This window comes from Natator depressus, chromosome 8 (genome assembly GCF_965152275.1).
Source record: "Natator depressus isolate rNatDep1 chromosome 8, rNatDep2.hap1, whole genome shotgun sequence".
Taxonomy (NCBI): Eukaryota; Metazoa; Chordata; order Testudines; family Cheloniidae; genus Natator; species Natator depressus.
Window position 1 is genome coordinate 97,033,211 of NC_134241.1, and position 22,975 is coordinate 97,056,185.

General features: G+C 42.2%; 1 protein-coding gene across 1 annotated transcript in view; it reads left to right on the top strand.

Moving 5' to 3' along the window:
• FAF1 (Fas associated factor 1) overlaps positions 1–22,975 on the top strand; it is a 301,930-nt gene that overhangs the window by 65,665 nt on the left and 213,290 nt on the right. The window contains exons 3-4 of the mRNA XM_074961760.1: positions 6,976–7,022; positions 10,502–10,710. Of these exons, the coding sequence (XP_074817861.1) occupies positions 6,976–7,022; positions 10,502–10,710 (256 nt within the window). The remainder of the gene's footprint in view (positions 1–6,975; positions 7,023–10,501; positions 10,711–22,975) is intronic.

Genomic DNA, 22,975 nt, shown 5'->3' on the forward strand with positions numbered 1-22,975 from the left:
AAAAAGAAAAAAGGAAAAAAAAAAAGGGTTAGACATTTATATGGATAATGAGAACATCTACAGTTACTTGTAACAGAATATTAACAAAATTATAAACTCTGTTAACCCTCATGTGCATAAACCAGCCACTACACTATGTGAGTTAGGAAGAAAATTCCCCTGTGGGCAGGCTATTTCATCACATTTCCTTGCAACTTCATCTGAAGCATCTGGTACTGGCCACTATTAGAGATAGGATGCTGGACTACATGGACCACTGATTGGTTTATCTTAATTCATGATGGCCATATGCCTTCTCAAGGCAAATCCGTAATTCCTGGTACATTGGAGTGGGACCAGCATTTTTCTGTTGTGCATGGGGTGTAGGTTTGACTGTAGAGAATTGTATAGGGCCTCTATCCATGGCATGGCACCAGCCAAAACTTCATTGCTTACTGTGGGGAGGCAGGAGGACAACTGTATTTAAAGGCTTAGGAGAGAAGCTTCCTTATCCCAGGAATTCTCCTGTGCAAAAGCCCTTAAATTTGGCTTTAGGCATGGACCTGGGTTTGGTTCTTAAGAAGGTAAGTTTAAGCCTTTGTCCTGATATCTAGAAATAATGCATCCCATTTATAGATTGGGAAATTTTCAGTCTTCCATTTGAAAGTGCGTGTGGTGCAGTGGATGCCACTTGATAGGAATGAGATATATAAAATAAAACCTCTGTATTAGCTTTAAAACGATGTAAGCATGATCAGTGCAGCCAAATAGCTTTTAAATCTACAGTGGTTTCCATTAAATGTCATAAATTAACAGTTACCACATGGTGGTATTGGAGATACCACAGTTGTTTTCTATGTTAAGTATAGGGGAAAAACCGTGATCTCTCTCCTTATGTGAAAAGAAAAGGAGTACTTGTGGCACCTTAGAGACTAACAGATTTATTTGAGCATAAGCTTTCGTGAGCTACAGCTCACTTCATCAGATGCATTCATCTTATGCTCAAATAAATTTGTTAGTCTCTAAGGTGCCACAAGTACTCCTTTTCTTTTTGCGAATACAGACTAACACGGCTGCTACTCTGAAACTTCTCCTTATGTGGTATGTTATGTGGTAATTGTTAATAATTGAGTGTGTGTTGGTGACCAGTTGTAATTGTGTATTTTGAATCAAGCCGTCCATTTTTATCTGTTGTGGTTTATAATAAACAGCTTTTTGTTTTCTTTTTTTTTATGCTATTTTGTATTTGTAAAGGGACAGGCAGAATTTTTCAGAACTGTCTCAATCTGTTAAGGCAGCATTTTCCCAGGTTAAAACTCAAAATTGAACACCGTATGCTTTACAACAGTTCATAGGTATTTTGAATAATTGTAATATTTTTGTAGTGTTCCACTGTTTCAAACTAGACAGATATTTAGGAAGTTTGGGCAGCTTTTTGGCATTGTTGTTTCTCCCATGAAACCGCTCTGGCATGAGAGAGGCCAAATAAATATATCGTACATATTGTTTTTAAATAACTATTTTGTTGTTTCATAGCCTGAGAGTTCATAATCATAGCAGTATCATTACTGTGGATCTTGAAATTTGATAATGCAACTGTATAGTCTTATAGCTCACTTGTGGTTTATGATGCCATATGTTCTCCCCCTCTTCACCCCCTGTTTTGGGTGTTATGTATTGTCAGTGCCTGTATTGCCAGATGCTCCTAATTATATCATATCAATTTCTGGGTGTTTTACTGATATTATTGATTTGCATATTTTGTTTCAAGATAATTAAATTTTGTTTATAATTTCCAAAGACCAATACGGTAGATGGTAGCTCTTTTTGGGTGAGTTACCTGTTTTGAATTTGTGGTGGAGACATTACTTTTTATTTTAATAAGCGAGTTAGCAGCTGAAATTTTAAATTGCATTTTGAATGAGAATATTAAATGGAAATGGATACAGCTTGTACATGGATATAGCAGTTAGATCAGTGGTTCTCAACCTTTTTACCATTGTGGGCCGCATATGCAGCTCTCTGTGCTATGTGGGCTCCATCAACACTATCTATATACAACCTGTATGACCCTGAGTATGTCACAGGAGTTGCAGCTCTGTGCTGATTGGGCCGCGACGGGCCCGTGGGCTGCGGATTGAGAACCACTGAGTTAGATACTACTGAGGTTGTTGGCTTCATGAATTGACTGCTCTAAGTGTCTATGTTTCTGCTTAAGGTTGGTTAAACTTTAATGTAAAGATAACAATGAATGGATTTACTATACCTTTACTAAAATCGTTTCAAGGGAAGCAGATTTTGTTTAATTTTTAAAAATTATATATCCCCAGTCTTATTTAGATGGACACATACGAATATTTTAGAGAGTCCTCTCAGTATATTAAATGTTTGCTTAACCATGAAGACTTAATCCTCTAATAGAGGAGACTAATTTTTTCAAAAAATTAGTTAGGAAAATCTTTCATTAATCAGTTGTGTGTATTTAGTTTTGTGTTAGTCATTCAGGCACCAGAGCATAGACTGTCCATGTGTCCTTTATCAGCATTTTCAAGGTTGGGACTCAGAAATGGTTGCCTACTCAAAACACCAAGAGACACATGTGTACCCCTCTCCTAATCTCTTATATCTTTCCAGTTTCTATCTCGCTTAACAAACCATTGCCCAAACTCTTTATGCAGTTTTACTCTACATTGTAGTTATCGATTGCAGGCCACCTCACCAAGAAGTTATGTAGTATGGCCATTATTATCTCTCATTTCTGTGACCCTTCAATGTTGTCTAGTTCATATAGTTTGGGACATAAGAGCAGGCTTAGAAGGGTTGTTCAGTCTTTGACAAAATAGTTTGGAGCCCCCACCTCATCTAATAATTTTTGCTCTTGCACTTGAATTTGGGAAAGCTTGAGCTAGTTTCATCCTCCTGAGATTTTTATAAAAACTAGGTTTTACCAGACAAACTGTGCAAGTGCTGAACTCTAAATATCTCAATTACTGTACTAGACTTTCATTCCCAATGCAACTTCTTTCTCAAGGTAAAGAGAATTCCAGGATATCAGATTACCATTATCAGTAGTGACTGTTCCTATGAGAGAAGAACTGCACTTGCTGTGTTTTGATTCATCAAGATGCACAATGAAGAATATATCAGTCCTATTAAGTGATAATGGAGAAAAAGTCTATTGCTGAAGAGCATTGTGAGACCTTTTACTGGTGGTTTATTAGATTAAGATGATCAGTAGCTGTAAACAGCTGCAACCCCTTCATGTACATCTGCAAGACACGTGGTTAACAAAGCATTTTATGGTTATCAAAATACCACTACTTAAATGATGGCAAACTAGTTGACTCACTGGATTGTTCTTTGTATATTTTTTTTCAAAAATGCATGACAAATGTTAAGAGTATCATAGCTACTTAGCTGAATTCAGCAGCAAGGATTATGAGTTGTTGATATTCTAAGGTAATTATAACACAATATATATTTAAAATTCAAAATTGGAGGTTTATTGGAATAAAACAAGTTAGCATTTAAATCTTAGTTCATAGTTTTTGTATGATTCATTAGCTAACTACAGTGCTACATATAGCATCTCTTTAATACAGAAAAAGAGGTGGTAAGTATATGGCTAGCTGTGCTACCAGTTTGTAAAAGCCATCTTGATGGACAATGGCTTCCCAGAGTCCAGTGAATTGAGTGCCACTGAATCCACAAGAGACTGAAAGTGAACTTCTGAATTCAGCCTGAAGGAGACAAATAAGGGGCAGAAGCAGCTTGGTACGAAGACCTTCCAAGAGACACATTTTCCTCCTCCTCACCTAAGATCATTAGAATTGGAGAACTCTCCTATGCTGATCTACTGTAACTCTACTGTCTTAGAATGTGTCTGCTAAACTGAAGTGTAGACAAGATTCTGGCATTTTTACTACCATATCTTCTGCCCTACTCAGAGCAGGGTCAAAAACAACTCAGTAGTAAAATGCCGGAGTGTTGTCTACATTTCAAAATCTGTCAGTGCAGCAACTGGGAATGTCAAGTTTGAAAAATCCTTGCATTGAGATGGCCTGAAGGTGCACCCTTTTCTGGTGCAAAGCAGTCCTAAACCAGGTACCTCCCCCACACTGACCAGAAGACTGTTCATCTAGAATCTTGATCTAACGTATAGTGACTTCCAGATTGTCTGTTTCTGTAGAGTGTGGAGTCCAAACAGCATATTTTCTAGGGGTTGTTTATATGTGGGCCAACATCAAAAAAGCTAACTTGGTCAATCAGAGCGTGACTTTATAAAATTCTTGTCCAATGCCATGATTGCATATTTGTGAGCTAATAGTTCTGCTGGCAAGTGACATGCTCAGCAGCTTTTTAAAAAAAGAAATACCTTTGTCTTAAAGTACAGGGAGCCACTTCTATAGCAGTACTTTGTTTTGTAAAGTACTGATTATGTTCATGAGAGAGTACATAATGTGAGGAGTTTCTTGGCACTCCTGCCTATTGTCTTAATTTGTGTGTGTGTGTGTACAAGTTTACACAAATAGCCAAACACAGGAAGGGAACAAAGGACTCCTGCTTTCTAATTCTGGCCCTGGCTCTGGCTCTGATGCTGACTTCCACTCTGGCCCTTGACAATTCCTTATCCTCACTGTTTTAGTCTCCCATCTTAAAAACTAGGATAGTACCTATGTTCCTGGTATGTTTGGAGGACTAATTTAGACTTTGACAAGTGCTTTGAAATGCTACCAAAATGCAAAGTATTGTTTAATACATAACCCTCCAACACCTGAATCATCTCATGCTAAGAAATGAGGGCTTGCCCAACATTCAGGAAAATGGGCCCTTCTTTGTTAGACAGGACCCATAGTTACATATGGTGGCAGACTATATCTAAAGGACCATTACACTACAGTTACAACCATGTTGGGAATCCAGTTCCAACACAGTTGTCCCCTTTTTAATTACTGCAAAAGCTTTGGTCAAGCATAAGGTCCCATGTTCTGTTTTTATCAACTTGTAACATACCTAGAAAAAGTAAGACTATATTCAGATGTGCCCAAAATCCACTTATTGCAATACCAATCTTTTCTAAGTATTATTTTCCTACATATACTAGGTTTTGGGAACATAGTAGAAAACGTGTCTCCACTGCTGTGGAGTGGAATCATGTTGTAATCATGTCAGAAGACCATTATAATTCAACCAGGTAGTGTAGTGTAATGGGCTTTAGTTACTCTCCTTGTTTAAACATGCTACCATTCCATCTGGTATAGAATTTTTTGGACTGTTACAGGGAATATCCCCACAACATGTACATCAGAATCTTTGACAACAAATGATAATATAATAACGAATAATACTGCACCCAGATATCATGGTGATGGATACCTTAAACACTTTGTTACTCCATAATTTATAATCTTAAAAGTGATTTACAAAAATTCAGCCGAAGGGGTTGGAAGTAGGTAAGGACTGTAGGAGTAAGTATTATCACTTCTGTTTTCCAGATGGGAAAATTGAAGGAAAGAGGTTAAGGGCCAGATTTTGAAAGGGGCCCATTTGTTAAGTGCTGTCCTTCAGGTATCTGGGGCCTGATTTCCCCCCCCCCCCCCCCCGAGGTGCTGAACATCCACCTCTATCATTTATTGATTCATTTGCAGTTGTGGATCTTCAATAATTCTGAAGAGTACGCCCACAGTGTCTAAATTTGGGAATCCAAATTAGTGGCTAGTTTGAAAATTTGGCTGTGTCTTACCCCAGGTTGTAAAGAGAGTCAGTATCAGAACTGGGAGTAGAATTTGGTACAGTAGAACCTCGGAGTTACAAACTGACCAGTCAATCACACATCTGATTTTGGAACTGGAAGTACGCAATCCAGCAGCAGCAGAGACAAAACAAAACAAAAAGGCAAATACAGTGCAGTGCTGTGTTAAACATAAACTACTAAAAAAAAAAAAAAAAAAAAAAAAGGGAAAGCAGCATTTTTCTTCTTCATAGTCAAGTTTCAAAGCTGTACCAAGTCAGTGTTCAGTTGTAAACTTTTGAAAGAACAACCATAACGATTTGTTCAGAGTGACGAACATTTCAGAGTTACGCACAATCTCTGTTCCTGAAGTGTTCATAACTCTCAGGTTTTATTGTAACTCTTAACTCTCAGTTCTGTACTGTCACCCCTTTTGATCACATTTGTTCTCTAGATCGTATTGTCTTTCTTAATGTTGTTTTGCAAACATTCCCTGAACTAGAATCCTAGAAGACGCATTCTTACTGTTAGAAACTAAATTTTCTGAGGGTGGGTTTTGTTTTTTTACATGACTACCAATGTTGAAAAATGTTCATTGCAATAAACACATATGATCAGCGAAACTAAGCTAACCTAGTTGGAATAGTATGCAATAAATTAACTTTTGGAACAGGTCTAGAAGCTGAAACTGAATTCAAACTAAAATCATGGTACCTACCCATAAAATTCATATCGCAAATTAAGAACCTGTACAAAAATATTAGAGGAAAATTACTTTCTAAATAAAGATTTGATATGTTATGTGTCAGCCCTGTGTTAAAATTACTGAAATACGTGAATGGGCATAAACAAACATCTTGCATTCAGATCTCGGTTGGTTTTGAAACTGTAATTCAAACATGTCTGTAATCAACCAAATCTAACCACCCTGACATTTTGAATCGTTAAATTTAGAAAGTTTTAGTTTTATTTTGGCCTGTTATAAAGATATCTATACCGTTTGGATCCAAAGTCTTGTTTCAGGCCTGCCTCCTTTGAAATTGGGGTTATGACAAGAATGTACTCTAGTGGCACTGTCAGGTGCTTCTGTATGAACTGAATGGAGAATATTCGATGTGCTTAGGGAGTATTAGGGATTTTGTTTAAGCAAATTTGAGTCATTTTTGTATAAGCACATTTGAATTGCTTTGCAGAAATATCTCAAGTTTTTCTGATCTTACTGCTGCCTTGCTTGTTTGACTTACTGTATATCTTTTTGTTTACAGGCAGCTATAAATGGTGTAATACCACAAGAAAACGGCATTCTACAAAGGTAAGTAAAGAAGCTTGGAGCAATAATGTGTAGAAAGAGGTACTGTGTAATAGTAGTCCTGGGAGAGGTTTACTTCCTCTTCCCCTACCTCTTCTTTCTTCATCTCCAACTCTGTCCCTTAGGAGGAAGATGTAATACTGTAAGTGTCATTTTGAAATAGACTCCCAAGAGTCATGAGTTCAGCTCTTGGGAGGGCTGACTGAACCCCTCAACTTTCCAAGACTGACTAAGGACCTGATCCAACCCTCATCAACATTGGTGAATTCTTTCCACTGGCTTCAGTAGGTATAGGATCAGTCCCTTTTGGATATACAGTTGACTAAATCTGAGTCTGTCAGAAAATTCCCTAAAAGTGAGGTTCCATCTGTTCTGCATGGACCAAAAAAATCCCAAAGCACTTTTTCTAACAGCTGGGAATTGCCCCCATGTCCTTGGCTAATTTTTTTTTTCTTTTTTCTCTTTTGATGCATGCACACACATGCATGAAAGGTGGTGATAATTTTTCTCTCTCTTAGAGTTACTGGTGCCCTTTCAGTGGGTTGCAGGTAAAGGATACTGTGTCAAAGAAAGTAGATTACCCACTTCAAAAAGTCGATGCACTTGTTTTCTTTCAAAGTTTTGAATTCAGTTTTGGCTTGTGTGCTCATGCCTGGGATTCTGAGTCACTGAAGCATGATCTGCTAAGTGCTGATGAGGCAATCGGAAACAGCAGAACAGGAATTCAGCTGTTTGGGAGAGCCAGTAGAATGTTGTGATACAAAGCATTCAGGACAGATACTCCATATGATGTTTTAAAATGTTCTTAACTTATGGTAGATGCTACCTATAATATAAGTAAATCAATATTTTGGCAGCTATGCTGTATTTAATTATTAGGTCTTAACTTATTTAATGTACGTTTTATTAGTGTAGGGCCCAGAGACCCCCAAACATATGCGTACAAAGCATTTTAAATCTAAATACTCACCAGACTGATTAGCAGTACTTTTTTTCTTTTGGTTCAGCAATAAGTGAAGGCTTTGATAAAAGTCAATTCTGATGCTTAACACTGTTTCTTCAGCCTTTCTTTCTGTCTAAAAAATCTAAGCAGTTGAATGTGTGTCAAGCTGTTTTGGGTTTCCCCCCTGATGATGTAAGGTGGAATTTCACAGGCCTAAGGGAGTTAGGCACCCAATTTCCATTGGTTTTCAAAGGAAGTTGGACACCTGACTCCCTTATGCTCTTTTGAAAATCTCAGCCATGATCTCGTAAATCAAAGATATTGCTGAATTGAATCATTATGTGAGTGTCCAACTGCTGGTAGCTAAGTGTGTTTATGGGCTGTGTGGTTTTTTTTTAATGCAATTAATGTTATTTAATAGGGGTGAACTGGATGCAAGTAATATTTTCAGACAACAAATATCCTCTCGGTCACTAAATGTAATACAGTTGTGATTTAAAGAAGTATGTCCTGAGATTGCTATTTAGGATTACTAACAAAATTATTGTCACAGAAACTATTGTATCACTTCTTAATTTTAACATTCAGTATTTCGTCCCCCTTTTTAAAAAGAAACAACTGGATCTATATATGGTCATTGTTTAACTCTCTGCATAACAAATTCCTAGTGGTACTTAGTATTATAATTAAAAGCTGCACAAACTAAAACAGATTCCTTGTGTACTTTAGAACTCTGAAATCCCTGTAGGTTTCACATAGCTGAGAATTCCTCTTTGTGTGTCTGCTGATTAGAGAAAAGGAAAAGAGACCTTTGTACTACCAGAAAAGCATAACACTTAATTTTTTCTTTTCAGAACGTGGGAGGTAAAATGATAGGAATTGCACCAGCAGACAGTTGGGAATGTAGACAGTGTTTGTTAATCATATAGCATGTGTGTGTAACAACTGGCTATGCTCACTGAGTTCATGTCCTCACTAAGGGCGGGGGGGGGTGGGGGGGGAGGGGGGAAGGAAGTTTAACAGGTTTTTTTAATAAGGCTTTTGCATCAAGATGCTGCTTGACTTTCTTTTTTTAAGAAAGTGGAATATGGCTTTCTAAATAAGCTCCCTTTAACAAAAAAAAAAAAGGGGGGGGGGAAATTGGCATGATCCCAAATTTCAGCAGCCCTGTTTAAAAAATTAAAGTATTATTCATTCAGATTCCATTCTTGAAGCACACTCTGTTAGCGTGCACCTACCATCAGGACATCTGGAGCTGCCTAATAAGGATAGTTTCCCATACAGATTTCACTGTATGTCTGTAGTCACTGTCTTCCACTCGAGGACATCTGCAAAGCAGAACTCCAGCCATACTCTACAAACATTATTTCCTGGATTCCTTTGGTGGAATGACAGGTTTCAGAGTAACAGCCGTGTTAGTCTGTATTCGCAAAAAGAAAAGGAGGACTTGTGGCACCTTAGAGACTAACCAATTTATTTGAGCATAAGCTTTCGTGAGCTACAGCTCACTTCATCCGATGTAGTTGTAGCTCATGAAAGCTTATGCTCCAATAAATTGGTTAGTCTCTAAGGTGCCACAAGTACTCCTTTTCTCTTTGGTGGAATGTTCATTTTAGTAGGTAAAATGCTAATTTTGTCAAAGTGGTTCCAGATTCTCTTTGGCCTGAATGGTGTTTCTTAATATGCCTTGTAAGCAGGGTGACAAAACTAATCTCCAGCACCATGCTCTTTGGAGAGAGGCTAAATGAAGAGCCTGTAGCTTAAGTTCTCCAAATTAACCTGTGCAAAGCTACATTCACTTCTCACTTTACTATCCCGTGGCCCATATAGAAGTGCACAGGAGTAGTGTGGAGGGAGATGAGGCTCAAGGAGAAGCTGGAATTCAACATTCTGTAATTAACATATATTTCTAGATTTTACTCTTAAACTAATACACTGATGTCTATTTTTGCTTCAGGCAGTTAAGGGAGATTATAATTTATTTATTTTCCTCTTTAACCTGTCTGATTAATTTGAAAATAGGTTTGTCTCTCTAAGATTATGGGATACATCTCTGCTGCACTTTCTCCCAGACACTCTTGGAATGACACTGGCCTGATGATGTAGTAGTAGAATGATGGCTGCTGTGTAGAACTTTAAGCATCGGATATCTTTGGGATTCTGGTATGGATATGTAGTACTTCCCATGGGGTTGCAATATTGTGTACCTTACTCTACAAGTCATTCTGTGATTTGTAATACATATATTAAACTTGAGGCCCAAAAGATTGTTAAAATACTGCAGGACCAGCTTTTAAACAATCTCTCTTGAGCTTTTCAGTTGCTAATATTTAAGAAAAATGTTGTAGATACAGGCTGTTTTACTAACAATGTAAGAAATGATTGTATGTCAGATACATGATACAATGTAGCTGTCACAAGTGTAAGTTGTGGATGACAGTAAGGGAATATACTGCTCATCTTGCTTGGCTCCCGTTTCTTCAAATAGTTCAGTTCTCATTCTGTTCTATTTAAATTCTCTAAACTATATATCTTTCAGTGAATATGGTGGAGAGACTTTGCAAGGACCAGCCTATGGTCCCACAAGTCATCCTACAGCATCTTCGTCAACTCCTTCCTCATCCTCAGCGTTTCGACAGGTAGTGCCATCCCGACAAATAGTGGAAAGACAACCGCGGATGCTTGACTTCAGGGTTGAATACAGAGACAGAAATGTGGATGTAGTACTTGAAGACAGCTGCACAGTTGGTAAGGTTTATTTAGAATAAAAATACATGTTGTGGTACAATGATAAAAAGAAAAATGATGAAAAGTAACAACTGCAAATACTGACCATTCGCAAACCTCTGTGTAGCCTTAGATAAAATGGCACCATTGTATTTTGATGATTAATCTGCAAAACTATTGTTTTGAAGTCAAATTGTTTAGAATTGCTTCTGAAAACAGATTTGAGACTAATGGTTCATTGTAGTGTTAAGGGACGGTCCACAGTAGGGAGTGGTGCAGATGTGAACTGCCAACCATTGTGCCCCAGTGAGCATGTGATCTCTATCACTTTTTGGATGCATAGCTCCTTCTCTCTTCAGATCAGTCACTCGTGGGCAGACTCCCTCTGAATCTGTGCAAGGCTGGGCATGGTTGCACCCTTCTTCTTTGCAAATAAAGATTTTAATTGTCTTTTGTGGGGGTGCGAGGAATTCAGACTATTCGAGAATATAATTTACTTACCCATCTTCAAAATGCATAATTTTGTTGCTAGTTACACTTCTTCCTTAAGACTCCTTTTTGTAAAAGTATTTGTAAAATTGTTTTTACATAACCTAAGAATGATACATCAATACCTGTAGCATATTGCAACATATGTTCATGTTGCAAGGGTCATATACTCTGACATTCTCTGTAAAATTGTGATTACAAGAATTCCTTTTAGCTGATGTAGAAGCGAATCCCTTAATTCATTTACCCGAGATACTTTTTAAAAATCAAAACTAGGAATAAAGTGAAGAGATGCTGAATAAAATACTACATTGCAGTCAGTGTAGTAGTAAAATTGCTCCCATATGATTTTAAAGTGAAACAGTTGTTTGTATGTATAGTGTTTTATACAGTATCAAAGGGTGACACCTAGTGGTGATTATTTTGGTCTATGGAGACTGTACTGGTATTTCAGATACTGGGCTTGATTCTCCTCTTCCTTGTGTTTTGTGCAGTCACTTACATCTTTACAATGTAGGTATAAAAATATTACCAAATCAGAATTCTGCACTCACACCTATAATACCATTTTACACCCACTTGGCACACGTATAAATGACTAACTAAGGCTCAAGGCAGTGGAGAATCTGATCATTGCAAGAACCTAGAATGTATTATTCACATACATAACTTTGTCAAGATAGTCTTACTGAAAAGTTACAAGCTAAATTCAATAGCAGTATTCAATCAATTAGTATAAAAGATTGTTTAGCAATGCTTATGTAGAAACAAAACGGAAATTTTTTAGCATTCAGCCGGATTCCAACTGGAATACAGGTGGGAAAATAGATGTGTTCTTAAACATATAGCTGTTTGGGGTGGTTTTCCCCTCGTGTAGGCTGCTTTCTTAGTCGAGAGCCTGATACTATCTCTTGTAGTAAGCTATAACACCGCAGGCATAACTCCAGAGCAGTATTGGCTCAGGTTGACGATGGAATATTTTGGGGAATACATCTTGAAAATGAAAATTTTGCTTAAAAAGACCTGAATAGTTCCTAAAACTGTTCGAACCAGTTGAAATTGAATCCCATAATATATTAACTACATCCCATTTTCAGAAAGATTTTGCACAAACCAATTTATAAGAAAGGAATAGTGTGTGCTGTTGTGAAATAGCTGCCTGCCATCCATGTGCATATAGCTTATAATGGTGCACCGAGGAATGTGATGTTCAAAGTAAATCCCACATTTTCTACCTGGGTCTGTATACATTAAAACTTTTTAAAATGTGTGTTAGTTCAAAAGGTACAGTTTATATTGGCTTAGTATTATTGTAAAAAAGGAACAGTGGACTTGATTCTTGACTGTGCATAGTGCTGTGCATAGGAAAGAAATGAGGGCTTTAAACCACCTTTATGCTCCCTTTATATATGTGCTGTCCAGGGCTTGGCAGGCCCTTGTTGTACTTTAGAGGAAATTCACGGCTGCTCTGATTTTGAGTCCTGGCTGCGGTGGCCTCCTGGCAGCCCAGGATAGCTAGAATGGACTATACTCTGGCTGCACCACCTCTCCAACTCCCTACTCTTTGCACATCCCATACTTCTGGAGTAGTACAGGGTGATTGTGACAACTCCATGCTGCCTAGGCTACCCTCTTACATGGGCTGTTTACCTCTCCTTTATGCTCCCAGAGTGAATTAAATTGAGGACAGGGTGAAATCAGCTCCATTTTCTTCCTTTAGTATATTACTGTTGAGAAACATATGTTCTTTGAGTAGTGTCCCTATGGTTACTCCACTGTAGGCGTGTCTGTGTCCCAGCGCTACTGGTTGGAGAACATTGGTAGCAGTCTGTCCAACCCGTGCATGCGCTGCTCCTCACCTGCCACGAGGTTAGCCATCGTTAGCAGGTGAACCTCGTCAGTTCCTTCTCAACCACCCCTGGCTAGAGAAGGAGCTAGAGCTGTCCATTCGTGGATCGTTATCTCCCTTTAGATTTACTAAATTTAGCTTCCCTTGAAGCTTTTTTCTTTGTTACTACTTTTACATTTTATTTGGCCATGCCTTAAAACAAAAACCGACGACGAAGAAGTTTGCCTCCCGCCAACCCTGGTAACATCGAGGACCCCCCCCCCCCCCCCGCCCACTGCACCCCCTGCCCGGAATAGCCCAGAGCGCCTCCCCTCTCGGCCAGAGGAGCCCCGAAACAGCGAAAGTCCTGACCCCTCCCAGCCCCCCACCCAGAGGAGCCCCAGGCTGGTCGATGCCCCAAACCTCTCCTCCTCCCCACCCGGACGACTCCTGGACCAGAGGACAAGAGGAAAAGCATGATCCCATATGGTCCAGGCAGATGTGGTACCCTTACTGTCACAGGTGGCATTATGTCCACTGATGACTCTCCATCACACCTCACCTCCTGTCGCACAACGAGAGATGCACTCTCCATCCCAACTTAGAGTTTGCGACTCAAAGCATGGCTCCTTCATGCTTCTAGCACACGGACATCTTGCTCTGAGGAGGTACAGGAGGTGCTATTACACAATAGAGAAGGAACTACTCATCATACCTGTCTGCAAAAATGAAAGAGATTCCAGATCTGGTGCCAGCCTAAAGATGTCACCCCTAATACAGCCACCCTACTGGTAGTCCTGGACTACCTACTGGTTCTCAAGAAATTGGGTGTCTCTGTTAGTGCACTAGAGGTTCATTTAGCAGCAGTTGCAACCTTCCATCAACAGGTAGAAGGTTACTCAGTCTCTTCCCATCTGACTACAAAGAGGTTTCTCACAGGCATAACGAACCTCTTTCCACCACCCAGACTTCCCACTCCTCAATGGGATCTCAACCAAGTGCTAAAAGGGTTGACTAGACTGCAATTTGAACCTATGGCCACTTGTTCATTAACTTGCCTTTCCATGAAGATGGTGTTCCTGATTGCCGTTACCTCTGCAAGAAGGGTCGGGGAAATAGCGGCTCTGATGGCTCTTCCCCCTTTCACTGTGTTATTCCCTGACAAGGTCATGCTGAGACCACATCCAAAGTTCACTCCCAAGATGTCTTCTGCATTCCACATAAATCAGCTTATTTGGCTTCCAGCCTTTTATCCCAAACCTCATCAGGATAATAGGGAAGCCATCCTTCATACACTTGACGTGAGGAGAACCTTGGCCTTCTGTTTGGACGGGATAAGAATCTTCAAAAAATTTCCAAGACTCTTCCTCTCCATTGCGGGTAGATCAAAAGGTACAGCGATTTTAGCTCAGAGACTCTCCAACTGAGTCTCTGACTGTATTAAACTCTGTTACCAATTGCATAATGTAACACCCACATCTTAAATATGGTTGCATTCTACGAGGTCGATCTCCTCATCTGTCGCCTTCTCCATGGGTATCCCTATTTCAGAAATCTGCAGAACAGCTACCTGGGCATCTGCGCTTACCTTTGCAGAACACTATGCCATCCTGGGGGATTCAGCTGCAGATGCCAAATTTTGTGCTATCATCCATATCAGACTCAACTTCAAAGTCCCAGCCTCCAGTGGTGGGCACTGCTCAGGAGTCATCTACAGTGGAGCACCCACAGGGACACTACTCGAAGAAGAAGTAATAGTTACCTTGTGCAGTAATGATGGTTCTTTGAGATGTGTGTCCCTATGGGTGCTCCACAGCCCACCCTCCTCTCCTCTACTTTGGAGTTCTTGTCATTGACTCTGCAGTAGAAAAGGAACTGAGGGTCACCCACGTATGCTGGCTGACCTTGTGGCAGGTGAGGAGCTACGCCTGCGAGGGCGTGATGGACTGCTACCAAAGTTCTTCAATCAGCAGCGCAGGGATGCAGACACACCTACAGTGGAGCACCCCTAGGGGGACACCTCTCGAAGAACTGTCGTTACTGTACAAGGTGACTAACTTCTGCTCTCCATTGTAATGCTGTTTTTCAACTGTACATTTGAATGATAGATATTTGAAAGCCTAATGTTCTAATAGACTTTCTTGTCTTTAAAAGAGGCTTTTAACAAAAAAAAATCCTTCATCTCTCTGTTTGGAGTCACTGCCACCATTCTCAAGTATTCTAACTCAGAGAACTAGGACCATGGGAGATTCCAAGCCTTGGTGTGAGGGATTAATAGGACTGTGTAGAACCAGGTCTAATGCAGGCAAGTGATGAACAAGCTTCTGCAAACAACATCAGTGCACCACATTCCTGACCTGCCTCTTCCTGCTAATTCAATCCTAGGTATCCTCTGTGAGGGGAATGTGTTAAGTGTGTCAAACTGTGAGGTGGATTTGTGATGTGGAAAACTGTCCAGTAGCAACTAGCTCACTGCGCTCACTTTTACTTCTCTCATATGGTAGAATTTTTGAGTCCAGGTGACCAGACTTGAAAAAGTAGTACATTAAAGTACTGTACATGTTTTCTTAGCACACTAGTTCAAAGAACTACCTGTTTCTTTAGCAAAGCAAACCCTTTCAAAGGGATCATGTTATGTATAATTATCTGAATGTAAATCATCAGAACCATATCCCATGGTGGTTGTTGCCTATCTACACCAGTTCATGTTTGCTTGAAGTGCATATGATCCTTCAGACAACACATACTCATTACCTTATAGACAGGGGTCTTAAATCTTTTTCATTACATGGACCGCCTTTTACTACAGAAGATGTCTCAAGGACTCCTTTCCTCCTATTTGTAATTGCATAACATCCCTGTGTCAGCTAGAACAATTACTAAAGGGGAAAAGTAATCTTAAGTCAGTATTTAATGCATGCTTAACTGTCTTATTGTGATGTAGCAGCTGGAAATGAGAAAAGCCAACACATGTGACTGGTCAGGTCTCTTCAGACCCCCGGTGGTTCTGAGACCACAGTTGGGGAGCTACTGTTTCATAATTGTAAAAAATGATCCCAATCTAAAATTATTACTTCTATCCAGATGGAAAAGTCCAGTTTTGCTTTAAAAAGGCTGCCTTTCTCTCAGTACATCAGTTGAATTCTCTCAACCTAATTCTAAATCAAAGTATTTATTTAATTATTTTCCTTGCATAATAAAGTTTTTATGGAAATGCCCGTAATTCCTACAAAGATCATACAGCAACTATCTGCAAGATTCAGATATAAAATAAAATGACTGACAATAAGTACTGCACAGAAGAATGAACAGAGAAAAACCAAAATATTTTGTAGCCTTTTTAATATAAATGGAGCAAACAAAACACACAAACAAAAACTTTGCTCCTATAAGATGCTTTGATGAAGTGGGTGTGTGCATGCCTCAGTTTCCCCAGTGTGTTATTCAAGTATCTAAGTGATGGGACAAGTGTGTGCAATTGTTGCAGAGGCCCTACAGGGAAGATGTGACTGCCATCTGGTTGCCTGGCAACTGATGGCCGGGAGCCATCCTCTGCAAGAATCAGCCGGAGGTGTTGGAGAACAGAGTAAGAGGTGGAGGCTTGGTGACCTGTTTTCCTGGAAAAGAGACAAAGGAAGGAGGAGGGCAGCTGGGAGTGACTGAGGCTGGGCTGCTGGAAGCTCGTCAGTCTCCTGTTTTGGGACTCGGGGCGGCGGGGGATGAAGCCCAGGGCCCTGGGCTCTGGATCCCCCCAAGATAGGCTCTGCTGAATATTCTTAATTTCTGTGCTAACAAGATCTGTGTTCCCAATAACTAATAAGCCCTTCTGTTTTATCTCCCTGGCTGTGAGATACTGCTGACTGTGGAGGTGGGGTGCATGGCCCTTTTGGGTGGGCATGTGAGGCTTCCCCAGGTGTCCCATCCAAGTGGACTCATTGTGGGTTACTCACAGTGTGAACAGGGGGTGCTAAATGCTCTGAGATCAGACCCAGGAGGCACTGAAGCCGAAGGGCTTGTCCCGGTGAAAATGTGCCCTGAGGAGGGAGACCCTGCACTAGAGTCCTGTCTGACTTCATTCAGAGCAGTTCCAGAGCACCGAGCCTGTGACTCAGTGACGGCTGCAGGTGGTGTCATGGTGTGCTGGAGGCTGCCAATGTAGAGACAACATGCCCAGCATTGCTTTTTGGTGGTGGTCCAAGAAGGAATAGTGTCTGCTTCCTTTAGTGTCTACTGGTGACAGCAACATGGAACCATGCTCCTAAGCCAGCTGTCCATGTCCTCTTAGGGCCATGGAGTACTGCCACCCCCCTGCCCTCAATGGAATGCTAGATCCATATTCTGCTTTGTTTCTGCTTAGTTGCACCCGGGAACTTTCTAAATGATGACATTAAGTTATTGTTGAGGTAAGTCAGGTGTGGCTTTTGGGGCATCTTTCAGAGGGCAAGAGGGGCATTGGTTTTCAAAAGGACTGTCTGCAAATTGCCTGGTTTGAGGCAGTTTGGGTTAAGACTCCACAAAGAGAGGTTAACAACATGTGGTAGTTTTATTGCTGGGTTTGGTCCACCCACATCTATTCCATAAAGGAAATTGGCCTGGAGATTTTGGGATCAAAGTACTCCTAGTGACCCTGTGCTAGTGAGAAGTGAATTTCAGCTTCTCAGTTTGTTTGGTCTCCATCTAATGGAGAGCAGGTGTTGTAGCTATCTCTGTCCTTTTAGAACATGTGATGTCCTCTCCACCCTGGTAGTTCTTAATTCCTCCTCCTTTCACCTTTTTCACCATCCCTGCTATGGAGCTTCTCGGGCTGCCTTGGATGCTGCTGGCCAAATTCTCTGGCCTCCTGCGTGCGTTTGTCTTATCCCCTTCCCACCATGCCATCACTGATCTCCTCTCAAGTGCTCATTTTAAAGTGATGTTGCCTGGCACTTCCTAGTGAGCACCCAGTGACAGACAGAAGGAGGGCTGAAGATATCTGTGTGAAGTTGAATGTTTTAAAAACTATAACGTCAGAAACATTTATGGATGGAACCAGTTTCTGCGTAGGACTCCTGTTGCAGTGTATGAGTATTGTCAGTGCATATGCCAAAAAAAAAAAAGTCATGCCTGACTGATATCTACACTAGTTGTTTTATGTGAAAACCGTTTCAGACAAGGTCAACACTGACATACTTTCTCTCACATCCAATATCTTTGACCATTTTTAATTTCTGTCCATTAACAGTCACATTATCTCTTACTTCGGAGTTCCCAAAATAAACCCTTCAGACTCTGATCTAGTGGTTGTTGCTCTCTAGAATAGTTACCTTCTGTTCTTTTTAGGCTTCCTTTTTCCCTCCAGTATTTTTCTGCCTATCTCAGTGAGGTGTGGGGGCCGGAAATGGTTTGACTGGAATAGTGCACAACAATAGCAGTATGATGGGAGATGCCTCCATCCCACTGACAATAAACCTAACCAGCATCCCTGCATTCAGGCAGTGCCAGTCAGGCACACCTGCAGAGAATGCTCTGCCTGGAGAAGGGAACTTTAAAGGTGAAGCTGGCCACAGAGCAAGGTGGGGGGGACCTTTGCCCAAGAAGAGAGGCTGCTAGAGATTGCTAAGGAGCTCAGTAGCTAGGGGAGCCCAGCCCGAGGCAATGACCCACCTTCCCTCCCTTCCCTTCCCTTCCCCCCAACCCCCGCCTTTTGCATCAGACAGACATTGCAGCCCTGAGAGGGGCTATGGATGTCTGCTCTCTGTCTGTGCCCTGTAGCCGGACCTGAGGAGCAGTACCAGGGACTGGAGATAGTTAGCCTCTAAAAAGACCCTGGGAATGAGCCCAACTCTTGCAGGGAACAGTGAGCTTACCCAGGAGTGTGGGTTCTGGTGGGCACCCAGAGACAAGAGACCTAGAGATGACTTCCAAGCTCAGGCTGAGAGCTGGCTCTGCAAGTGGTGGAGAATGCAGGCATGATGCCCTATGCATGATACAAGGCCTTGAGACAGAAACAGGTTCCACATCAGCCCTTGGAGAGGGCGATCAGTCGAGGTGCACCGTTAGCACGGGTATAAGTGGATGGCAGAATGGCAACAGTTGCAGGCCAGCCAGAAACAGCTGTTCCAGTGGTGGTGGACTGCCCAGCAGCAGGTCCAGTCAGCGCAGCAGCAGCTGCTAAAGGAGGTTGTGACCCACCAGCAAGAACTTGAGACTTTTTCCCAGAAGTAAAAACCTGCCCTCTGCACAGAGAGACCCAGTAGGCCAGAGGGAGCTCTGCCACCCATGTCAGTAAAGTTAACTAACATGGGCTCCAAGACAATCCAGTGGCATTCCTTCTCACCTTTCAGAGGGTGGCATTGGTGTCTCAATGGCCTCCAGAGCACTGGGCATTAGTTTTAGCCCTCTACATGATGTGAGCAGCAAAGCTGGCGTACCGTAACCTGGACCCAGGACAGGCTGGAGACTTCTGTTGGGTGAAGACCACTATTTTAGATTATCTGGATACTAGCAAATAAACACATCAGCAGCATTTTAGGATGGATGCCTCCCCTGAGGAGGCTCACCCCCAGGAAATGGTGCAATGATTAAAAGAGCATTGCTGGTGGTGGCTTTCTCCCCTGAAGCACTGCAGGGATCAACTTGCGGAGTAGGTCCTCACAGAGCAGTTCGTATCCATACTTATAGTGAGGGACCTGGAGTGGGTTCTCTGGCATCACCCTGAGTTGTTGTTGGAGGTAGTGTAGCTGATGGAAAATTTTCTCACAGCTGAAGGGTTTCTGGAGACGGGACACGTGGCCTCAGTCCATTCACCAGTGAGGGCCACTGATGACATCAGACCCCCACATGCAGATGCCGAAACCCAAGCACAGTGGGAAATGTGTACAAACCCCACCACAGCGAACTGAGCTACCTGTGTATAGAGAGGAAGACTGTGGCAAGACACAGGGCCAAGTTTGGATGAGGTGTTGCCCAGATAACCAACCACCCGGGGACACAAATGACTGAAGTGTAGCCTTTGAGCCCAAAGGTTTCCCTCGTAGTCTGAACATATCCCATGCCAGAGCCCTCAGGGATAAGCTCAGTGATCTGCTATTACTGTTGGCAACAGGAGCATATGAGGAAAGAGTTCCCATTGATGGAGTGTGACTACGCAGAGGGTTGGACGGCAGAAGATGGCATATAGTAGGACTCACACCCGCCACCCCCAGATGATCCCAGAATAGGTTCAAGGGGAGGAGGTACTGGGTCTTGAGGTATAGCCAGACAGTGATACAAGCTGCCCTAGCAGGAAAGAAAATCAACTCAGAGGACTATTTGCCTAGAGTGTATACATGGAGATGTAAAGCCCATGCCCAGTCAGTGACTGGAACTAACAGTTGGGGCCCACTCTGACTCAATTAAAATTGTGCTAGCAGAAAAATTAGCATGCCCAGTGATTATAGGCTCAGACTGGCCAGCCTTTTGGCAAATCATTAATGATCTGAACCCCAGAGCAGGCCCTGGCCTGCAGACCCCATGGACCTAGTGAGTTTGGGTAACTTTGAAGACCCCCTCTGGGATGTCCCCTGTGACCAGGGATGGCCAGAGAGATGGAGGGATGGCAGGCACTGGCTTTGGACCTTGAGACCTTACTACAAGGGGGAAGCTTTGTCCAAGAGCAGCATGACAATTCAGTCCTGAGCAGTGTCTGTGAACAGGTGGTTTCCATGTTTGGGGAGGCAGCAGACCCCTAGCACCTGGGACACTACGCCCACTTTGTGCTGGAGAAAGTGTGTCTGTATCACGTGAAAAGACACCCACAGTTGCGGGCAATAAGAACTCATTTACTGGTACCCTGTAAGTACCAAAGGGCTGTAATTCAGCTGGCACACAATATTCCCTGCATAGGGCATATAGGGAATGAGAAGATCCTGGAGTTGGGTACTGACTCACTTTTTCTGGGTGTGGGGTGCACCATGAGGTAAGGGAGTATTGCTCTTCCTGTCCTGAATGTCAATAGATGGCAGCTAAGAATGTCCTGAGGCTCTTTGGTCCCAATGCCCTAAGTGGAAACCCTATTTGAAAGAATAGGGATGGACATAGTGTAGAGCCTTTTAGAGAAGAGCTTCTGGGGAAACCAGTATATATATGTAGTGGTGGACTATGTCACTCCCTACCCCAAAGCGATACCCTTGCGCTTGGCTATGGTGACAGCAATTGCTTCCAAACTTATGAGACTCTCTTTGCTGAGGTAGGTTTCCTGCAGGAAATATTGACTGTTCAGGTCTCCAACTTCACCTTGCAGGTGGTGCATAAACTATGTTCTCTGCTTAAAATAAAGGCCGTGAGGACATCAGTGTGTGATCTGCAAACAGATGGCCTGGTGGAAAGGGTTAACAAGATGTTGAGATTATTGAAGCGGTTTTGTTGGGAGTGAGTCTAGGCACTGAGACCACCATTTCTATTTGCTGTGCAAGAGGTACTCCAAACTTCTGTGGGTTTTTTGCCCTTCAAAATGCTCTATGGATGCCAGCCCTGGGAAATCTTGGATGCATTGTGAGAGTTGGGAGGAGCAAGATTTAAACACACTTGGGGGGACCCAGTACATCATCCGACTATGTGAACATCTAAAGTTGAGCACTTTCACAAAGGAGAACCTTGTTTGGGCTCAATGGAGGCAAGAACAGGGATATAACCAAGAGGCATGAACCTTCCACCCTGGAGACAGGGTGTTGCTCCTATTACCATCATCTGAGTCAAAATTAATGGCTCGCTGGCAGGGTCTGTTTGAGGTGCTGAGACAAATGGATCTGGTTGATCCAGCAAGAGGAGGGAGACAAAAGTCTATCATTTTCAAGCCGTGGGAAACCCTCCTGAAAGATTCCTGGCCAGCGAGCCCAGAACTAGGTCTCAATGTAGCTGATAGCCTAGAGTCTGAACTTTTACCATTAAATGAGGCCATTGCTTCTGAACAGAAGACCCAGCTGTTGCAAATGATCCAAGACTTCAGTACGGTATTCTCCACAAGCCTGGGGAGAACATACGCCATATAATATTATCTGAAGACCACACCAGGAAAACTAGTTAGAGAAAATCCTCAGCCCTTGCCCAAGAAGATGTGGAACATGGTCCGAGTAGAAGTGCCTATGATGTGGAGAATGGGGGTCACGGAGAAGTCCAAGAGCACCCGGAGGACTCCTTTAGTCCTGGTCCCCAAAGCGGACAGCATGATCTGGTTCTGTATTGACTTTTTCGTAAAGTCAATTCCATCACAAAGTTTGACACTTACCCTATGCTACAATGAGCATGATGAGTTGCTAGAGCAGTTGGGCCTGGCACAATACCTCAGCGCAGTGGATCTTACAAAAGGCTATTGGCAGATTCTCCCTGTGTGCATCCTGTCAGGAGAATACCATGTCCTCAATCCCCTTTGGCTATTTCCACTCTAAAACCATGCTGTTTTGCCTGCCAGTGGCTACAGTGACTTTCCAGTGCCTGATGAATTGAATCCTTTGCCCCCACTAGCAATATGCTGTGGCTTACCTTGATGACACTGTAATTTATAGCCCTATGTGGGAAGACCACCTCAGTCATCTGAGAGCAGTATTGACTTCCCTAGAAGAGGCTGGCCTCACAGGTAAGCCTGCCGAGTGTAAGTTGGCCATGACAGAAGTGATTTATTTAGGGTATCAGGTAGGCGGAGGCCTTGTGAAACCATTGATGGATAAAGTCCACGCATTAAACTCCTGCCCTGCTCCATGAACCAGAAGACAGATATGCTGCTTCCTGAGCCTTCTGGGATACTATTGCTGGTTCATCCCAACTATGCATGGATCATGGCACCCTGAGTGATCTGCTGAAGGGCAAAGACATCAAAAAAGGTCCAGTAAGACGACTAGTGTGATGAAGCTTTTAGCACCCTGAAGGCGCAGCTGAGCTGGGTACCTGTCCTTGCCAATCTAGAAATCTCCCAGAACTCTTGTTCTCTATACAGATGCAGCAAACGTTGGCTTG